This window comes from Raphanus sativus, chromosome 5 (assembly GCF_000801105.2).
Source record: "Raphanus sativus cultivar WK10039 chromosome 5, ASM80110v3, whole genome shotgun sequence".
NCBI lineage: Eukaryota > Viridiplantae > Streptophyta > Magnoliopsida > Brassicales > Brassicaceae > Raphanus > Raphanus sativus.
The window spans coordinates 15,067,770-15,090,762 of NC_079515.1; the positions used below are offsets into that span (position 1 = coordinate 15,067,770).

At 38.2% G+C, this 22,993-nt stretch overlaps 1 protein-coding gene across 1 annotated transcript; it reads left to right on the forward strand.

Moving 5' to 3' along the window:
* Positions 1-7,530: 7,530 nt before the first annotated feature.
* Positions 7,531-8,499, forward strand: LOC108858328 (uncharacterized). The gene has a single exon (XM_018632278.1). It carries the CDS (start codon positions 7,531-7,533, stop codon positions 8,497-8,499), a length of 969 nt encoding a protein of 322 aa, XP_018487780.1.
* Positions 8,500-22,993: the final 14,494 nt, after the last annotated feature.

Below are 22,993 nucleotides of genomic sequence, written 5' to 3' on the forward strand. Positions count from 1 at the left end.
TTTACTTGTGTTTAAAAAATAAAGTATAAATTCTATTTATAAATTTAGGGATACCTAATTTTAACAAAGTGACTAGTTGGATTTATTTTTACCCCTAAACCCTAAATATAATCATAAAATGTAAATTTAAAACTTTCAACTTTACATGAAAATACAGTTAAATATAAAATATTAATGCAATCCCAATCTATCTAATACCCTAAATCTAATACTCTAAACCGCAAACTCAAACATAAATAATATCATAAATACTAAATAAAATCTCTGAATAAAATCTTTTCAGATTTTAAGTTATTTATTTACTGATAATAATAATTAATCTATTCATTAATATTTAACATCGGTTATGTAAATCTACTGATTTAAATGGTTAATGAAACTATATTGGGCTTTTTGCAAAAGTGACTCAAAACTTGAAGTCAAACAGAAAACTAACTTTTTTCTTTTGACTCATTTTTTTTTTGAGTTTTTAACCCTACACCTCCATTTAATCTACGAAAATGCCATTAACTTTTTATTTTTTTTGTTTTTCGAAAATGACTTCTTTACTGTCTCAACCTCATATTCTTCAAGTATTTACAATATTGCCACTGCCATGAATAGTGGGAACAACCTTGTACGAACTGTTTGGAGCTTTTAATGCCCTTTAATGCACGTAAATCTCTTTACACTCTCTCTGTTTCAATTGTTATGAACTAAAAACAACATTTCTTTCACTTTCTCTCCATATTCATCCAAAAAACTCAAGCTTTTGATTCAAAATATGGGCGATGGTTGACAGAGCCATATTTCTTTCGTTTTGACTTACGGTTGCTTTCGTTTGAGGTTCTTGGTGGTTGGAGAAGACCATGTGTGCAAACGAAGTCATCTCACCTAGTTTAAGGTACGAATTTGAATTTTTTTCAAAATCTGTTCGCGTAGAAGACTTACAAGTAAGTTATCTGTATGTAGAAGACTTACTGATGAGTCTTCTGGTCAAACGGACGACTTAAACTAAGTCGTCCAGCTTTGTTTGTTGAAAAAAACACTCCAGACGACTTATATATAAGTCGTCTGCGAGAAACAGGCTAGTTTTGCATTTGACCGAATCGTGTCAGATCTTTGACTATTTCTGGACGACTTATAATTCAGTCGTCTCTGGGAAAGTTAAAATTTCAATATTTTATTAAACAAGACGACTTACGTGTAAGTCGTCTTAGGTTAGTTTTGTAATTGAAAAATAAAACTTCATAATTTAACTTTTACCAGACGACATAATATAAAGTCGGCCCGTCAGAAGACTTAATTTAAAGTCGTCCAGAATTTTTCCCAATTTTCTGGTCAAACCTTGCTTATCCCGGACGACCTTAAATTAAGTCGTCTAGCTGGACGACTTTTAGTTAAGTCGTATGGAGAAAGTTAAATTTCAAGTTTTATTTTTCAATTACAAAACTAACCGAGGACGAGTCGTCTAGTTTGAATAAAATATTGAAATTTTTACTTTCCAGAGACGACTGAATTATAAGTCGTCCAGAAATAGTCAAAGATCTGACACGATTCGGTCAAATGCAAAACTAGCCCGTTTCTCGTAGACGACTTATATATAAGTCGTCTGAATTTTTTTTTAGCAAACAAAGCCGGACGACTTAGAATTAAGTCGTCTCTTTTAATTTTCAATTGCAAAAGTGACCTCTTTAGACGACTTACCTTTAAGTCTTCTGGACGACTTAATTCTAAGTCGTCTGCGATAATGTTTATTGAACTTCTTCATTTTCTCTATGTTTACTAATGTGTTTTATTTTGAATATTTGCAGATGATTATTAAGTTACATGTAGTGTATGGAGAATGGTTGTTGAGAGATTTCCATTGGGATTTTGTGGTTGATGATCTCAAAGGAGCAAGATTGTTTTTATTGAATGAAGATTCAACACATGCTGAACTTGTTGCAATGGCTCAAGAAGATTATAACCTGGACATGAGATCAGAGACTGTGGAGATTAGCTACTCATTACCAGCAGAAATGATGATGACTCCAGGCAGTCCTCCCATTCATGTTACAAGTGATAGACAAGTTCGAAACTTGCTCGAGATACTCAAAACGCATAGAGTATGTCTTTGTGTATCAAGCCGCAGCAAGGTGGAAACGGTTTCAGAGAAAAGAGAAGAAGCTGGTGAATGGGAAGAAGATGTTGGTGATAATGATGAAGCTGGTGAATGGGAAGAAGATGTTGGTGATAATGATGAAGCTGATGAATGTTTTGAAGATGTTGGTGATAATGAGTCTGTTGAAGATGAAAATCAAGATGGGGAGGAGGAAAATGGGGAGGAGGAAAATGGGGAGGAGGATGCTGATAACACTATTGTTGGTGAAACGGATCAGAATGGTGGGGATTACAGTCTTTATGGAAAGGTTCAAGATGAGGACGAGGAAGATGATGATAATATTTGTTTTGAAGAAATTGAAAAGACATATGCTAAGACAAATGCTATTGAAGGAGGAAAATCGGATTGTACCAGCATCTATGTCAACCAGAGTTTTGTTAGCAAGGATGCACTGCTTTCAGAGCTGCGGTTGACAGCAGTGAGGGGTAGGTTTTCTTTCAGAATATACAAATCATCAAAAACTCTCCTTGTGGCAACATGTCGGGTTAGCGGTTGTGGATGGAAGATCAGAGCGAGTGTGAAACATGGGCCAAACACGTTTTGGGTAACAAAGTATGTGGAAAAACATTTATGCTCAATTGGAGACTGAATCGCTCAGCGGAGACACTGTACTCCAAAGTATGTTGGTAGTCTTTTCATTGATCGTGTTGGAATCATTGATGGGATAACTCCACAGCCTGCTCATGTTCCACTAAGTAAGAGGAACTCTTCCATATTCAGAAATATGGAAAGTTTTCTTTGTCAGAAGTTTTTTATTTCCCGGAGAAGAGGATAGTTCATGAGGTAGTTCTGGAGGTAGTTCCGGAGTATTCCTTGTCGGGGATCCCGAGGTCCGGATCATGCATGGGGTCTGGAGAAAAGTGATACCTGAGTATTTTTCTCCAACAATACCGGTTATCTCTATATCGGTTCTAGAACCATTTAGAACATTAACAAAAACACTCTTTTATAACAATATAAATTGATCCGCACATTAGATTGTTAGTAAAATTGTAAGTAACTCAAGTATTAATGATGAATTAGATAATTTAATACTTGTTTTAAATGATAAGAAGACGGTTAACATAAAACTTAATAAGATGGATAAGACAACAATGGCAAAAACCCGTTATAAAACACATGAAAAAAAAAGTTAGCATCATATTGTATTTCAGTTTTAGTAAGATGGATAAATCACAATATTTTATAGCTCAGCTTTTCGTTACATGTTAAGTCCAAAGTTAATCTTGTCCAGCCTGAATATATCCAAAACGCTGCGTTTTAGTAAGAGAGAGAAAGGCGATTCTGAGTGCGACTAAATCGTAGGGATTTTGGCTTTGATGACGACGGCGATTCCTCCGGATTTACCGGGTTCTTTGGGAGGGGAACTGGGGGAAATACTCGAGGAGGAAGGAAAGGTTCAGATCGAGAAGAAACAGGATCAAAGTTGGGCAGCTGTAGCGCAGGATAAGAAGGTTTTGAAGAAGTACGATGTGGAGATTCAAAACAAAGGGGGTAAACAAACGGTGGAGATTCCGGAGGAGGTTATCAATGAATCGACTCCGCTATGGGATGATTTCGTGATCGGGAAGTTTTTGGATCGAGCACCCCACGTTGCTAAGGTCCATATGGTTCTAAACAAAATTTGGAAATATGGTGATCTATCAGCAAAGGTGGAGGTCTATGAAGTGGATGATACAAAAATGCGATTTAAGGTCTCTGATACAAAAGCTCGGGAGAAGATATTGAAGCGTGGTATGCGGAATATAGTTGGAGTTCTGATGATTGTTAAAAAATGGACTCCACGAGCTGAGGAGGAGGAGAAAGAGGATGAGTCGATACCGATGTGGATTCATATAACTAAGGTCCCTTTGCATATGTTTTCTTGGGAGGGTCTTAGTCTGTTGGCAAGTCCTGTGGCTTTCCCTGTGAAGCTTCACCCGGAGACTCTTGCCTGCAAAAGTTTTGAAGTAGCAAAGATGTTTGTGAAGGTTGATGTCTCAAAAACTCTACCTAAGGAGATGAATTTCATATGTAAGGGGAAGGATTTCATGGTGGAATTCCATTATCCATGGCTTCCATCGAGATGTAAGCTTTGTGATAAATGGGGTCACATGGAGAAAGTGTGTGCTACGAAGAAAAATGGTAAAGTATGGAGGGGAGTTCTAATACTGGTCTGAAGAATAAGATTGGGAGTAATGAGGGAGAGGTGAGTAAATAAGTTGGCTCTGAAGAGAGGCTAACTAGAGAAGTTGAGATAGAAGTGGTTGATGCAGGAAGTATGGAAGCAAATGTGGAAACTGAAGGTTGGTCTTAGGTTTCTCAAAGTAAGACTGGAAGATCACTACCGAGTAGGCCGAAGCATATGGATAATGAGATTCAAATCTCATCATCTAAGTTCACTGTGTTGAGTACTAATATGGAGGAAGAAGGTGAGATAAGGGAGGAAGTCAAAGATTATGCAACAGAGGAAGAAAATATAAAAGAAAACAATGTAGTGCTGGAAGAAGAGATGATAGAAGATGGTATGTTGTAAAGAAGTAGAGGGAAGAATAAAGTTGTGGGTCAGAGAGGAAGGAAGAAGGGGCAGAAGGCTAAAGCTCGGGAAGAGATTCCAGTGAGTAAAAGGTCTTCTCATCTCCATAACTAAATATGGCTGGGTTCTTTTGGAATGTGCGCGGATTTAACAAACTTTTGAAGCATTCCGTTGTTAAAGAATGGGTCAGAGGAAATAATATGAAGTTTGGATGTGTGTTAGAAACAAGGGTAAAAGAAAGTAAAAGCGGGAAGATTATAAATTCGGTGTTTAATGGATGGTCAGCGATGACAAACTATGAATACAGCCAGGGTGGTAGGATTTGGCTTGTTTGGAATGAGTCAGTTCGTATGACTCAGGTTTTTAAATCGGATCAGCTTATTACTTGCTCAGTGGGTCTGCAGGATGAGGATGACTTTTTATGTACGTTCATCTATGCAAGTAATGGGGTTGAAGAAAGGAAGTTACTATTGAGGGATCTCTGTGATCATCACTCCTCGCCAATTTTCAAAGGGAAAGCTTGGGTTTTAATGGGAGATTTTAACGATATTTTTGAAGGTGAAGAAAGTTTGGGGTTCTCAAATCCTGGAAGATTTCCGTGTGGAATGAGAGATTTTCAACAGATGGTTCTTCATTGCAATCTCTCGGATATGGTATATCAGGGTCTATTATATACATGGTGTAACAAAAGAGAAGAAGGTGTGATATGCAAAAAGCTAGACAGAGTTTTGATGAATGGGGAGGCGCTCAATAGGTTTCCAAATGCTTTTCCTACGTTTGAGCCAGGAGGTTGTTCGGATCATTTGCGCTGTAAGTTCCAGTTAGTACCGCCAAATGAGAAGATCAGGAAGCCATTCAAATATGTAAATATGATTGGGAGTTTGCCTAGTTTCTTGCCTATGCTAAAAGAGTATTGGGAGTCAACGGAGCCTCTTTTTCATTCAACTTCTGCTATGTTCAGGTTCTCTAAGAAGTTAAAGAATCTGAAACCTCTTATAAGAGAGCTGGAGAAAGAGAAACTGGGTAATTTAACGAAGAGAGCACATGAAGCTTATGAGTCACTTTGTGAGAAGCAGAAAAATACACTAAGTCATCCTACGGAAGGAAATGTTCATGAGGAAGCAGAAGCCTATGAGTCGTTGGCTCTATGTTGCAGGCTTGGAAGAGGATCATCTGAAGCAAAAGGCCAAGTTACACTGGTTAGAAGTGGGTGATCTAAATAATAAAACTTTCCACAACTCCATTAGAGCTCGGAAGGCGCAGAATACCATAAGGGAGATAAGATGTGTTAATGGAGATAGGTTGGTTACACATGAAGCAATCAAAGGGGAGGCTGAAAGGCATTTTCTGAGTTCTTGAATCAATGTCCGGAAGATTATAAAGGGGTCACAGTTGAAGAACTCAAGGAGTTGATGGCTTATAGATGCTCTGAAGAAGATGGGAGATACTTGGAAGCAGGGGTTACTGAGGAAGAAATTAAGAAGGTGCTTTTCTCTAAGCCTTCTCACAAATTTCCAGGTCCGGATGGATTCCCTAGTGAATTTTTTCGTACTGCTTGTTCAGTGGTGGGGCGTGATTTCACTGTAGCTGTGCAGTCGGTATTTCGATATGGTTTTCTCCCTAAAGGTGTAAACTCCACCATTCTAGCCTTGGTGTCGAAAAAAACAGATTCTATGGAGATGAAAGACTACAGGCCTATTGCCTGCTGCAACGTTTTATACAAAATGGTTTCAAAGATCTTGGCAAATAGGTTGAAGAGAGTTTTGCCTAAGATAATTTTGGAGAATCAATCAGCGTTCATCCAAGGGTGTTTGTTAATGGAGAATGTACTGTTGGCTTCGGAGCTGGTGAAAGATTACCATAAGGAATCGATCACGCCAAGAAGAGTAATGAAGATAGATATCTCAAAGGCGTTTGACTCGGTTCAATGGTCCTTTGTGTTGAAGAGTTTAGAAGCGTTGGGTATCCCGAAGAGGTTCATCAGTCTGATCAGTTTGTGTATCTCCTTGCCTTCTTTCTCAGTACAAGTAAACGGGGATTTGGCTGGTTATTTTCAGAGTTCTAGAGGATTGAGGCAAGGTTGCTCGATCTCTCCCTACTTGTTTGTCTTATGCATGAATGTTCTCTCGAGGAAGATAGATAGAGCGGGGGCAGGAAAGGAGTTTAAGTATCACCCTTGATGTAAGTCGATTGCTCTTACTCACCTTTGCTTTGCTGACGACTTGATGATCTTTGTGGAGGGTTCTAAAGAATCAGTACAAGGTGCTCAATCGGTTTTTGATCAGTTTGCTGAATGGTCGGGTCTGAAGATTAGCATTGAGAAGTCCACTCTGTATTTAGCTGGTGTGCCAGAGGAAGAGGAGAAGCGTATTCTTTTAAATTTCCCATTTGCTAAGGGGGGACTGCATGTTCGTTATCTTGTACTTCCCTTGATGACTAAAGCAATGCGGCAACAAGATTATTTCCCATTAGTAGAGAAGAACAGAAGCCAAATTAGCACCTGGACAAACAGATTCCTCTCTTATGCAGGTAGACTTTTGCTTATCAAATCAGTGATAATAAGTCTGGTAAACTTCTGGACCTCGGTTTATCTTCTTCCAAGTAAGTGTATTAAGGACATAGAAAGCATATGTGGCGCATTCCTTTGGACGGGCGGGAGTTAAAAGCTACTGGAGCAAAAGTTGCTTGGAGTACAGTTTGCTTGTTAAAGAATGAAGGATGCTTGGGAATAAGATATCTCAAGGTAGTAAACAGAGTAACTGTTCTGAAGCTCATTTGGAGACTGATTTCGGGCTCTTCTTTGTGGGGCAAATGGATAAGAAGTAACCTGTTGAAGCAAAGAAGTTTTTGGGAGATTAATGAGAAGACACAAATGGGTTCTTGGATGTGGAGAAAACTAATCAAAATGAGAGATATAGCAAGGAGTTTCCATAAAAAAAAGTTGGGTAATGGAAGAAATACTTCTTTCCGGTATGATAACTGGTCTGAGAAAGGTGTTCTTATTACCTATTTGGGGGAGAGAGGCATTGTGGATATGGGAGTTATAAGAGAAGCTACAGTTGAGGAATCAATTATGGGGATTCGGAGAAAAAGAAGACATCGTTCGATGTTGCTAAATGATATGGAGGAAATGCTAAAATCTGTTAAAGAGAAGCTGAGAGCTGAAAATGAAGATGTTGATATATGGAGAAGAGAAGCAGGGTATAAATCAAAATTTTCTACTCAGGAAACTTGGATGATAATGAGAATAGCAGAGGTGAAGTGTAGTTGGTCAAAGAGTATCTGGTTTTCTCGTGCGACTCCGAAATTTGCGTTTGTGGCTTGGCTTGCAGTTAAAGACAGGCTCTCAACAATGGACAGAATCTCCAAATGGGATTGTGGTGTTGATGAGACTTGTGTTCTGTGTAAAAGTGAAAAGGAGTCTAGAAATCACCTATTTTTTGAATGTGACTATTCCTCAAAGGTTTGGGAGCATCTCACTAAAGGGATTCTGGTCAGTGATTACACGAATGACTGGTTGAGAATCTTGACCATTATCTCGTCTGATCACATGGAGAGGAAGAAGGTGTTCTGTTTGAGATATGCGTTTCAGGCCACAATACATGTTATATGGAGAGAGAGAAACAAGAGAAGACATGATGAGAAGCCTTTGCCGGTTGGAGCAGTGTCGAGGATGATAGATAAGGGCATTAGAAACAAGCTGAGTATTTTGCGATCAGGAGGAGTGAAAGGGTGGGAAAATGGAATGAAATTTTGGTTTAGTACTCCAAAATTAAAAGTTTGTATAGATGAAAAGGCTACTAGTATGAACTCTATGAAAAAAGGTCTACACTTGATGTAATAAGGGTTTTTTGATGAATAAATTTAACATTCATTCAAAAAAAAAACCTTGTCCAGTCTGGCCATAACAACGTGAATATCCAACCAGGCGATAGTGCAAGAGGAACATACACATTTAGAAACTGGAGTAATGGTAGATTTTCATTTTATGTGTTTAGAGTTTCATTTCAGTATCTTCAGCCACTATGATTTCTATATCCCTCATGTCTTGCTTTAATACCTTTCCAAGCTTCCTATGGCTTCAGTCTCCTATTGCAATACATGTTTATAAAGTCCCAAACAGTTCATAGTTTTATAATGAGTTGGTGAAAACAAGCAAAGATCAAATATGCCGCATCTCAAACCTCCTGCATATCAATCAGGCTCTGATCCAGGATTTATTAAAACCTGGGTCAAAATTAAATGGGTTTTTGGGTGTAGATTAAAAATAAGCAAAAATTGGGTGTCTACTGGGTTGAACCCTGGTTTAAGAGTGTCAGGCAATAGAAAGGGAACCAATAGAGCTGACGAATGATTTGACATGGTCTAAGCCAAATGATTTGAACTTTGAGGTTCATATGTCGCATGATATTTGCAAAATCAATGTGTTAGATTTTAAAATAAATTACTTTTTCGGATGAAAAAAAAACAGTTACAAATTAGGGAAATTAGGTTCTATAACCACAAAAAAAAACATAATTCACGAACTAGACATTTTCCCTACCAGACTTATACAGGCCGTTACATATACATATTGATGTTGTAATACCCCTTGCATCAACCGGCTCAACCTGTTAATAAAAAAATAAAAAGTTAATTATTAATCCATTGAAAGTAAATCATGGCTTATCTGACTTCATATCTTCTCCTCCGCCTCATTTCGAAAGGTTATCCATCTCCTTCGTAATCTTATTCGAATCGTCTACTTTTCTCTGTTTGTGGCATCCTCCGACATCGGACGGCAATAAAGTGGCAGTGGCGGTTATTAACAGACCCTTCCTCTTAACAAACCGATTTAGGAAGCTTTGTCGGTGACGGAAAAGAGAGACTTCTTAGATTCCGAACAGATTCCAAAAGAGATAGTCGCGAGGACACCGGAACATGTACATATCAGAATTTACAGAAAATCTCGTTGTATGTTAGAGAAGATGAACAGTTTTTGTTATTGTATTATATTCTATTAGATGTATGTAGAATAGAAATGTAAACAATGTGTATTTTTCATATTTTTTTACACATTCTATTATGTTACTATACTATTTTATCTTGTTGCGTTCCATTTGAGCTTAATAAAAAGTGTTGTATTTTGTTCAGAAATATAGTTTGTAATTTCTTAATTTCTAACTATCATTATATGTTTTTAATTTGTAAAAGTCTTATTGTGATCTATATTTTATAGTTTAGTATTACATTATATAATTTAATATTACATAATATTATGTATTTTCAAATTTTGATATTTGGGTTTAGGGTTCATATTTGGATTAGGGTTTTATTGATTAGGGTTTATTGATTAAAGATTAGGGTTTAGTATTTTGAAGATGAAGATGTATGATTGGGGTCAACATTAACTTCTTATATGCAATCATAGACATTTCATAATTTCATCAATATGTATTATATTATTTGTTTTGTTCTATTCTATTTAGATTTAGGATTTATATTCGGGTTTAGGGTTTATACTTGGGTTTAAGGTTTACTGATTAGAGTTTATGGTTTAATATTTAGGGAGTTGTGGTGGGATTAGGGATAATTAGAGTTGGGATATGTTTAGTATTTAAAGGTTGTAAGTGAAATTATAATCTTATACTATTTCGGTCATATGGAATAAAACACTCTATTCCTAGGATAAGGTTTAGTAGCTAGGGTTTGGAGTTGTAATTTGTTTACGGGTTGTAGGTGAGGGTATAATCTAATACTACTTTAGTTATATGGAGTAGAACATTCGGTGTATATGTATGTGATTAATAAAAGTGTAACGTTGATGACTCCTTCTTTTTAATGAAATATTTTTAGACATACTTGACCATGTATCATATTGACTACTACGTGGACACTTAAATACCGGATAATGGCAAAAAAAAAGGTATAACCAAATGAATTATGGTGTAAATGTTAGTTTCTTCATTATGTCAAAATCATTGTCATTCACATAATTTATATTTTAAATATGGTTAGTTGGCAAATAAGCCCTACAACTTATAATCAAAGATCCTTGGTATTTCTGTTCAAAAAATGTGTTAAATTTTAAAAGAAATTACTAGATTTTGATCCGCGCTTTCAAAGTGCGGAATCATTATCCTCTTTCATTTCAAAATAGTAAATATTTGTATAGTGTAATATTTTATGAAAAATTTGATATATATTTTTATAAAATGTATAGTTGTCCTCTTTAACTTTTATGTTGATTTTTATATGTTTCCATTACAATATCATTTATTTTTCATTTCTAATACAACTAATTTTTTCTGTTAGTATAAAATGTTTACTCGTGCCAATAGCGATAGTAGTGAAATTTTACATATGGATCTGGCATTTATTAAAAATATTGTGATATTCTTTTTTTTTTTACTTTTATAAATTAGATAGAATTTAAAAGGATGTGTAAACAATATGGTTGAGTTGTAAAAGTCGTTGTTATAAATTATAAGTAGTTTTATAGAAATGTAGTTAATAATTTATTATCAATTTCAATTAGACTTCCAAATTTTTGTATTTATTTAACAGAACTTAATGGGCATCGTTTATACATAACTGGTGGCATTTTAACAATAAGCCCTTTAAACCCACATTCAAAAAAGAACAACAAAAACCAACTTGTTTTGTAAACTGATTGTTTCAGATTTGCATAAAAAAAATTACTGATAGATGCCGAAGATCCTTTTCAGGACTACATCTACGATGTCTTACCCCTAGAGAAGCCGCCAGGATATTAGAAGAGCTGCATGAAGGAGAATGTGGTTCCCACTCTAGTGGTTGGAGCCTGGTACTCAGAGCTAAAAGAGCAGGATACTATCGGCCAACCATGGCGAGGGACTCCCTCAAACAAGCCAGACTCTGTAGCCAATGCCAGAAGCACGCGCCAATCTCCAATCTCCCTCCAAAGAACCTCAAATCCCTAAGTTCTCCTTGGCCCTTTAATATACCATGGATTTCACCTGTTTTTAACCATGGTATACTAGTGTTTTATTATATATTTAATCTGTTTTCTAGCATGTTAGGTATGTTTTCAGGTTCAGGAGCATTTTGTGAGAAAGTGATGTTTTTGGAGCATTTTGGAGTACAAGAGATGATACACCCGAGTTGACCATTCAAGACTAAGTCGGAAGTCAACATTGCGATTACAATCGATCGATACTCATCCTGAGTTGTCGATCGATGTAGCTGAGAAGATCCGCGTACTAGAAGATTATAATCGATCGATACACATTCAGTGTTGTCGATCGATATCGAGGACGAAATGGTTTAGCCGACTACTTCACCAAGACTTCACCAGATTACGAGATTGCCCCTGACGAGTTTTTAACCTAATGGAAATGCTTAAATACTCCTGCAAAGTCTTTTTGACGGCAAGTTTTGAAACCCTTTTGAAGCTTGAAGCTTTTCACAACCAAAGCAGAGAGTGTGAGAGAGAGACTAGAGTTTTATTTGTTTGAGAGAGATTGGAGAGATTTCTCATCTCCTTTTGTATTTCTACTTTATTCTATCTATGCAATTCTTTCATCTATCTATTGTTATGAATTGCTTAGCTATGTCTGAGTAGTCTACTTGTTAGATCTAGGGTTTAAATAGGTTTGTGGGATTAGCCCCAAACTATAATTGCTAAGTTGTGATACTCATCAAATGGATTGTACCATATGCTTGTTTTAGAGTAGCTAACTAGAACATAGATCACTAGGATCTTAGATTATCTTGAATTATCCATTTGAGCGATGCATGTTTCCCGTTGAGAAGAACGACAGTTCCTCCTTGAGACCTCGCGGTCATATTCGGTTCGCGCCTAGGCAGATCTAGAAGCCGTCGATCGATACCCTACTGGTAAATCGATCGGCGCCGCGAAAGGTGTATCGCTCGATATCTCAAAAGGATATCGACCGACTCTTTTTCTGTGTCATCATGCGAAAGGTGTGGCCAGAGATCTAGATATTTTAACCAGTAATTCATTCACATATGTTAAGCGGCTGAGATCTATAGTATCATGCAAGCAACTTATTAAAGCATTTATAGAGATTATAATCTCCATTCCTGAATAGAAACCCTATGTCTAGCACTCTTTATCCCATTTAAACAACCCTTCATATTGTTTGTTAGAGCAACTACCTTGCTCATTTTAGGATTTGTTATTTTCATTTCTATCATATAAACCAATCTTGCGTAGGATTGATTAGTAGATTTAATTTAATTGGTTCCCTAGCTCCTCGTGATTCGATCCCTAAGTACTACAGATGTACCTCTTATTTGAGAGAGTAAGCTCTACTGGGTTATTTGAGCACTATCAAATTTGGCGCCGTTGCCGGGGAGCTTTGATCGCCATTAGATTTAATCTTATTAATCTTAGGTTTTTCTTTTACCCCCTTTCTTATTTAATTTTTTCTTGTCTTTTCAGGTACATGCCCAGCAGTACCAGAAGCAACAAGGGAAATCAACTATTATTCTCAGAGGATCCTGCACAATTGGAACGCTCAATCCGCAATGACCTACGCTCCGCATCGATCAACAGAACCGCATTACCGTCGACTGATACTCACGTTCAACAGTCGACCGACATTCAGACAGCACCGTCGACCGATACCGTTCACCGATCAACATCGATCGATATTTCTAACCGTATATCGATCGACACTACTCCGCGAAGCATGGTCGCGATTGTCATTCTCACGCGGGGCGAGAATGGAAACCTGTATGACCAAGATGGTCATCTGCGTAATGCAACAGGCCAGAAGCTAGATGCACAGGGAAACATAATCCCTGAAACTGAAGCTGAGGCTACAGGAGAAGCTCAAACACGATCGTTGGCAGACTATAACCGTCCAGACGAGTACTACACCAACAGATTAGCTATTCGACTTCCAGAGATTCAGAAGCCGAACTTCGAGCTCAAGCCTCAGTACTACTCTCTCGTGTCTCAGATACCTTATTCTGGGCAATCACACGAGCATCCTATGGACCATCTGGAGAGGTTCGAGGATCTTATCGCTGCTATTCGTATGGATGGAGTCCCCGAGGACTACCTACTCTGCAAGCTCTTCAAATACTCACTGATTGGAGAAAATTCGCACTGGCTCAAGCAGCTACCTACAGGATCACTGACATCCTGGGCCGACATCAAAAACGCCTTCTTGCGTAATTTCTTTGATGAGGCACACGCTGAAGACTTAAGGAGCAAAATAGCCACTTTCGCGCAAAAGCCTAGTGAGACTTTTAAAGACACGTGGATCAGATTTAAGTTCTTCCAGCGAGACTGTCCACACCATGGATTCAATGAAGTGCAGCTGTTAAGCACTTTTTACAGAGGTATCGCCTTTAGGTATCATATGGCTCTTGATACTGCTAGTGAGGGGAACTTTAACACTAGGAATCCAATAGAGGCTGTGAGACTTATTGAGAACCTAGCCAACAGCAGCAGCACCAAAAACACTTACTCTGACAAGAAGAAATCGGTTGCAGCCATCGGTGAAGACCAGATGAATGAAGTCAGAGCCAAGATAGACGCTTTACACGCATTTCTGGGGCAGCCAGTCTGCTCAGCTGAAGAAGGAGAGGCTAGAGAGGATGATACAAAGGAAGATGTGAACTACATTGGAGATACTGGATTTCAGAGATATGGAAACCAGAGTGGAAACAGAAACTTCTTTGGCAGTGGTCAGAAGAGTAACTACAACCAGAGTTCATATTATCAGAAACCCTTCACCAACACAAGGAACTACGGCAACTCAGCTTACCAAAACCCACCGCCACCCACCCAGGAGAGTAAGTTTGATGCCATGATTGATAGAGTTCTGGAAGGTCAGCAGAAGCTTACAGTAGACTTCAATGGGAAGATTGATTCTGTCTTTAACAATCTGACCACGAGGATAGATACCATCTGCACTCAAGTCAAGAAACTTGAGACACAGATTGTCCAGACTGAAGACTCTATCAGGAGGATTGGAACTTCTAAGGAAGTAGGGAAGGAAATAGGAAACACCACGTTAATGCTATCATAGATGATGATTTCTGGCAAGTGGTGAAACAGGAGAAGCTAAAAGAAGGATACTTTGAAGTGGAAAGATCGCTAAGTCTCGGTGGATCACAATGGTGTCGATCGACACCAACTAGTCCACATCGATCGACATCGACGATGTCTTTTCCGGATACGCTTGCAGACTGCAACGCTGTTAGGATATTGACACATGCTGAATTCACGGCTTCTCATCCATACCCACCCACCCACACCTACGAAGATATCGACTGACGAGACGAGCCACTCATCGATCGACACGATGAAGAGAACCGTATCGATCAATCCTATTCTCCACATATCGATCGACACGCACCTCTCATATACCGAGTGCAACTACCATCGATAGACAGCAACCGAATCAATGCACTCAGACCCACACCGAAACCACAAGTTACCCCTACCGAAATAACTAGTAACCCTTCAGACGCTACACCTACATCAGAGGGAACTGAAGGAAGAAGGTTAAGGAGTCGGAAGGAGAAGATTCCTAAGAACCTTAAGAGGGAAGCTAATGAAAAGGAGATTGAAGGTTTCACTAAGAGAGTTATCGGAATCCCACCAGAGAAACCTTTTGAGGAGGCTTATTTCACAAAGAGATTGTGGATGTTCTTCAGAGAAACAAGGGAGACTGAACCTGACATTAGGAGAAGGTTTGACAACGTCAGAGAAGAGATGAGGAAAAGGATTACTTTGCTAAAGAAGAGTGATCCTGGGAAGTTTGCAATACCCTGTGTGGTACAAGGTATTGAATTTCCTCACGCACTATGTGAGACTGGTTCATCAGTCAGCATCTTACCAAAGGTCATGGCAGACCATCTGGGCCTGCAAGTAGAGCCTTCACCACAGATCTTTACTTTCGTGGATTACTCTCAGAGAAACTCTGGAGGCTTCATCAAAGACCTAGAGGTGCACATTGGTGATGCTATCGGCCCTGTGGATTTTCATGTCCTAGACATCAAGGAACTCTTCCCTCTTACTTGGAAGAGCATTTATGGCTACAGTAGGAGCCATATGTGACATGAAGACCAACAAGATGTGCTTGACTATGATAGATCCAAATATCCACTACGACCCTGTCAAGCTTGACAAACCACCAGCCAAATTAGTGGTAAAGGAAGATGATACTGGTATCATCGCAGTTTGTCATTGTGAAGTTGAGTACGAGACAGAGTACTCGGGATCGATCGACAGTACTTTGACGTCATCGATCGACACATTCAAGTCAGAGGAGATCGACAACAACTATGGATCATCGATCGACAGAGACCAACCGGATGATGAACTCGATATACCAGATCATTGCTATCCGAATTTCGCCATCCCACCCAACCGAAAGGAAGATGATTACTCAATAAGGAGTTGGGCAGATAGCGGATTTCATGAGAGTTTTGCAGTAGACATAGCCACCTCTTCCCACAGTGGAGACCACAGTGAAGAATATGATGAAGACTATTGGGAAGAGAGAGTTTGGGAAATCTACTTGGAGAATGACAGATTTTCCCCACAATCGATCGACATCAAACACCCACCATCGATCGATTATCTACTTCATCCAGGAAAACGATATCGTCCATCGATCGACATTGCCAGTATAATATCGATCGATATTAACCCGGACGACTTAAAGGAAAAAATCAGAATTTCACCAATTAGGGCAACACATGGGTATAAAAGGTTGACAACTCAAGCCACGAAAATTCAAAACTTTCACCTTCTACCCAGCAGCTTCCAGCATTCAGAGATTCATCAATGGAAGACTGCAACAACATGATCAATCGATCCAACTATGCAGCTAGACGTGCACCATCGACCGCCAACACCACACACCCATCGATCGACACCATCAACAGAGCTCAACCAAGATCTCATGAACCTTATGATATCAGGAACGTTTCACTAACACCTGATGAATTTGGAATTTTCAGGGACACAGATGGCTATGCAAGAGCTATGGATGGAAGAGTTCTGCACATAACCAGAGAGGACATAGCAGACATCCTCCAAGTTGCCAATGGACCAGAAAACCTGTTCACACAGCAACGTAGCCATCCAAACATCCTACAACACGTCCAGGACAATCACAACACCAACACAAGGGAGGATCCAGTTCCTTAACACTTCGGTCAACCTCGACGAACACCATCGATCGACATCGTTTCAACACCGTCGATCGACGGCGGATATCCATGATCGATCGACAGACCGAGAGTCCGATCGCCCGACAGACCACTGGAGTTTGGACGACGTGCCTTCACTACCGATGGATCCAGGAGATTCAAGTGGGAGGCTAAGGATGATTATGGTGTCTACAGAGATGAGTTTGGCTATGCTAGAGGAGTTGATGGTGAGATCATCCATGTTACCAAGGAGCAAGTAAAGAGACTTTTGGATAGAGCATCCCTTTTTCACAGAGGTTGATTACAACTTCCAATACACACACGCCCTTACCATGCATACACACCACCACCAGTGCCCTACAGTAGCGAGGAGGTGGATGATATGGTGACTGATGTATGGAGAGCTCAGGCGCACCTTGAGGCAAACATGTGCACATTGGTGGAAGACACTTTCCAGCCTTTGGATGTCAGTTACAAAGACTTCCAGAATGATATGGCTGAGATAAGAGTGGAGCTTGGAAACATATTGACCACGCTTGAGAAAGAGGCTACGCCACCAGTATCGACCGACAGAGTACCTGTACCATCGATCGACATCGGCAAGACTACATCCATGGACCGACCAGAATGTTCATCACCTAAGAAAGATGAATGGGAGGTTGCTTACATCAATACACGGATTGGAGACGTCTAGAGCCCTCTCAACAACAATGTCGAATGGTTAAGCAAGAGGATCGATCTTCTACAGAAAGAGTTGGATACAATTCACCAGAATGACAAAGCTAAGCTTGCTACTTTTTCATCGATCGACACATATACTTCATCATCGATCGACAAAAGGTTTGCAGAACTGGAAGATATGATGAAAGCGTCTGTAAGGAAGCATGAAATTTTCAGTTCTCTTATCCTGCGATGCCAACACACAATGTCACGGCAGCTGGACAAGCTAGAAAGAGACATGAGCATTGTTTAAGCTTATATTGATCTCCGTGACAGCAACGAAGCATCGATCGACAGGCCTAGACCAATATCGATCGACAGCGAGCCACCACCAGCGAAGAGGGTATGCACTGCAGCAGAGGTTGATGATATCAAAGATCAGCTTTACGAAACCATGAATTCTATGGAGGAGAGACTCATAGAAAGAAGTGATAACATTGAGGAGACTCTCAATGAAAGAGTGACCAACCTTTGCAGAGCTACTGGTCTCTTGAAGAATGAGATACGCACTATGCAGAGCAATCTTGAGTACCAAGGCCAACGTTCAGAATCAATCGACAAAGCTGACACGGAGTCGATCGACTGTGATCCCAGCGAAGCGACCGACATACCAATTGTAGCATCGATCGATACCGCCGCTTTGGCCGATAAGGATCAACAGATTCAGGACCAGCACGCCAAAGGCCAACATGCAGATCTACCTGAGCATTATAGATTTAACTTCTATCAGCATCAGTTAGACACAGAAGATTTGGTCAGAAGGTTGCAAGTTATCAAAGCCGATTTAGCAAAGATATCTCCTAGATGGACAAGATCAGGTGATGCCACAAGAAGCTTCACTGCTGCTGAGTCCAAAGATTAGGGAAGTGTTTGCCCACCAGCAAACAAAAACCCCCACTGCACCCCATGAGTCACTCACCTACCACAGTCAAGCTAAATGACTATAACCAAGCGCTGAGTGGGAGGCAACCCACTATTAGGTTTTTTTTCTTTATTTTATTTTATTTTTGCTTTTATTTTTTTTTCTTTTTCGAATTTTTTTTTCTTTTTTCGAATTTATTTTGCAGTATTATTCATTCTAACTTGTTATATTTATTATGTTTTATTTACCTCACCACCGGATGTTACACTGGGACAGTGTAATTTAAGTCTGGGGGGGAGTTTACTAATATGTGTTTTTATTTTGGTTTTTATTAAAATGTTTTTCAAAATTATTTTTCGCATAAGTATTAAATAGGAACATTGATATGGATTTATATTTGATTGTCTGACCACTCTTTAGCACCATTCTAGATTACTGATTGCAGATAGTACTAAAGATGCTAAAGTGGATCAACTTGCTATCTATATTCACTAGCTAAGATTGTTTGAAGGAACCAAAGCTGACCTCCAACACTAATACTGACTTATTTGCTTGTCTTGGGGCTTGGATATCACTGGATCGGAATCCTCTTACAAGTCTGGAAGGTAAAAAGTCTGTGTGTTTCTGGTTCCCTTCCTTCGCTCTCTTCGGCATCTCGAGATCTAAGTTTATGTTATAAAAGATTGATATGATTTCTTGAGAAACAGAGGGGTAGGAGTGATTCCTGCGACCCAGTATTCTAAATCTCAAGGATGATCACACATTGTGGAACCGAGGGGTAGGAGTGATTCCTGCGACCCCAATATTCGCTACACTTTGTCAAAAATGTATGAGTTACAACGCAAATGTCAATGAGATAGACTAGATGACCTATGTGGCATCGAAACCTGTTGAAATTTAAACTAATAAGAGATTCAGTGAAGAGAGAAGAGGGGAGAAAGGAATCAGAGAAGACTACCTGTGTGTTCAGATACTTGTTTGAGTTGAATCCATATGTTCTTTGATCGATACTCCCAAGGTAAAGCATGCACTTTATTTTATGTTAAGAAATGAGGTTAGTAGAGGGGAATGTCAGATGAGAATTGCTAAGTTGTTGACTAGATGAGTTTAGTTGCTAAGCTAGGATAAGGCGTGATGAACTTCTGTGATTAGGATGTTTAGACATGAATTGCAAACCCATAGAGTGATGACTTCAGTATATTGAATCCTTGAGTTCCTGCTATTTCCAAACCTTTTCCAAAGACTACTGTTTTTGCTTGAGGACAAGCAAATGAGTAAGTCTAGGGGAGTTGATATACCATGGATTTCACCAGTTTTTAACCATGGTATACTAGTGTTTTACTATATATTTAATCTGTTTTCTAGCCTGTTAGGTATGTTTTCAGGTTTAGGAGCATTTTGTGCGAAAGTGATGTTTTGCAGAATTTTGGAGTACAAGAGATGATACACCCGAGTTGACCATTCAAGACTAAGTCGGAAGTCAACATTGCGATTACAATCGATCGATACTCATCCTGAGTTGTCGATCGATGTAGCTGAGAAGATCCGTGTACTAGAAGATTATAATCGATCGATACACATTCAGTGTTGTCGATCGATATCGAGGACGAAATGGTTTAGCCGACTACTTCACCAAGACTTCACCAAATTACGAGATTGCCCCTGACGAGTTTTTAACCTAATGGAAATGCTTAAATACTCCTGCAAAGTCTTTTTGACGGCAAGTTTTGAAACCCTTTTGAAGCTTGAAGCTTTTCACAACCAAAGCAGAGAGTGTGAGAGAGAGACTAGAGTTTATTTGTTTGAGAGAGATTGGAGAGATTTCTCATCTCCTTTTGTATTTCTACTTTATTCTATCTATGCAATTCTTTCATCTATCTATTGTTATGAATTGCTTAGCTATGTCTGAGTAGTCTACTTGTTAGATCTAGGGTTTAAATAGGTTTGTGGGATTAGCCCCAAACTATAATTGCTAAGTTGTGATACTCATCAAATGGATTGTACCCTATGCTTGTTTTAGAGTAGCTAACTAGAACATAGATCACTAGGATCTTAGATTATCTTGAATTATCCATTTGAGCGATGCATGTTTCCCGTTAAGAAGAACGACAGTTCCTCCTTGAGACCTCACGGTCATATTCGGTTCGCGCCTAGGCAGATCTAGAAGCCGTCGATCGATACCCTACTGGTAAATCGATCGGCGCCGCGAAAGGTGTATCGCTCGATATCTCAAAAGGATATCGACCGACTCTTTTTCTGTGTCATCATGCGAAAGGTGTGGCCAGAGATCTAGATATTTTAACCAGTGATTCATTCACATATGTTAAGCGGGTGAGATCTATAGTATCATGCAAGCAACTTATTAAAGCATTTATAGAGATTATAATCTCCATTCCTGAATAGAAACCCTATGTCTAGCACTCTTTATCCCATTTAAACAACCCTTCATATTGTTAGTTAGAGCAACTGCCTTGCTCATTTTAGGATTTGTTATTTTCATTTATATCATATAAACCAATCTTGCCTAGGATTGATTAGTATATTTTATTTAATTGGTTCCCTAGCTCCTCGTGATTCAATCCCTAAGTACTACAATTGTACCTCTTATTTGAGAGAGTAAGCTCTACTGGGTAATTTGAGCACTATCACTTAACATTCTAGTAATCTATCTTATTAAAACAGAAATATTCTGTTGGACCTAACATTTATTTTGTAAGTTTTTAAATTAAATGCACTTTTATACTTTATAGTTAAACATACATTAAATCACTAATGTTTCTTTCTTTATACTACTATCCATGTTTCCAAACAATATACTTATTTCTTTATACTACTATCAATGTTTCCAAACAATATATTTTTATACTACTATCAATATCAATGTTTCCAAACAATATATTTTTATACTACTATCAATGTTTCCAAATAATACAATAATTAATCTTACTTATTTTATATCTATCATTTTCTCTTTAAAATTTTGTAAAAACGTCATAATTTCATAAATTGCAAAATAGTGAACTTTAAAATTTCGATTATAAGATTACAAATTATGAAACTATTACAATTTAAATCCAATTAGATTACATATCGGTCATCCATCAGTTCAATCGGTTAGTCTCGGGTTTTAGTGATTTTTTAATATGAATATTTTAAAAACATAAATTGAATTGTCATATCTCCGGATTAACCGGTATAATCACAATCGGGTTGAATTTAAAAATACTGATTTAAATGCAAAAATATTTTAAATACACACTCTTTAAAAATAACCAAAATATTTGTTAAATTATTAGTGAAATTTTTCATCGTAAAATATCTCGCGCTTCAAAAGCGCGGATCAAAATCTAGTTAGGATTAAAACTGAGTATTGGAGTAGGTATACCGAGTTTGAAAGGCAAAACTAAAAACTTATTACATACTTAAATCGAAATAATATAAAACATAAAATGTAGACTGTAACTTACATTGTTATCTGATAAGATTATTTCAAGAGTATCTCTAGACATGAAATTGTACTACTTCTATGTTTGGACGTTCAGGTGAACCTCCATCCTGTTTCCGTGTTTTGAAAGGTTTTACATTTTTCAAAGATGTGATTTTCATAATAGAAGACATTAATAAATAAATAAATTTGTTTTGCTTGGAGTGGTGGTGAACTATGAATACGATAGCTAGTTCATATTTATAGCAGTAGTTATGCCGATAGAATTAAGTAAACTTTCTAAATATTCTTTCAAATAAAATCGTCTAGTTTAGGAATATAAACGTCTTGTTTAATATAACTAAAATTGAATACACTAATTTTAAAACCCTAGCCGTCAAGAGAGAGAAAGAGATATTTTTCATAGTTTCAAGCCGATGACCGGAGGCTTCTCCAGCTCCGACACGGTTTGTTTAGTTCGTTCTCCATCTCTTTCTTGGATCTGTTTTGTTTTCATTCGCTGTTTTATTGCCAATTTATTTTGAATCTGACAAGGTTTTTTTATTATTTTTTATATACTTCTTCCAATTGGTTTGGAAAGATAAAACTTTCGGTTCAGTTGAACTGTTTAGAAAGGGTAATTGATAGATCTACTGCGGATGGTGGCGACGGGTCTTACCTGTTTCAATCGTTGATGGTTCTTCATTCGATGGTGATGGAGTTCTTGCTGCAAACTATGGTTACTTCGAAAGACATCATGAAATTTTATGGAACGGTAATCTCTTTGACTCTACTAATAGAACAAAATAGAGAGTTGTCTTATCACGGTGGCTTCTACTGGAGTAATAAAAAGAGAACTAGATCTTAACCCGCCCAGCTGGGCGGGTCTTTATTTTTATGATATATATAAAATCTTTAAAAACAAAAGGTTAATGGGTACAATCTTTACTACTTTAGTTTATTGTGGTAAATAATAATAGAGGCTGATTCGAACATCCACATGGATATTGGGCTGGTTTTTGTTTTTATGATATATATAAATATTTCAGAACTTTAAATTAGTTGAACGAAATTATATAATTTATTGTTTATTATTTAAACTTTGTATGTCGTAATTGTACCACCAGAAGCAACAACCTTTGAAGTGTTCAACGAATCTCCATTCACCAA

Bases quoted from the DNA above. Each gene is read 5' to 3' on its own strand.
- LOC108858328 (XM_018632278.1), top strand. From the start codon at position 7,531: ATGGGTTCTTGGATGTGGAGAAAACTAATCAAAATGAGAGATATAGCA.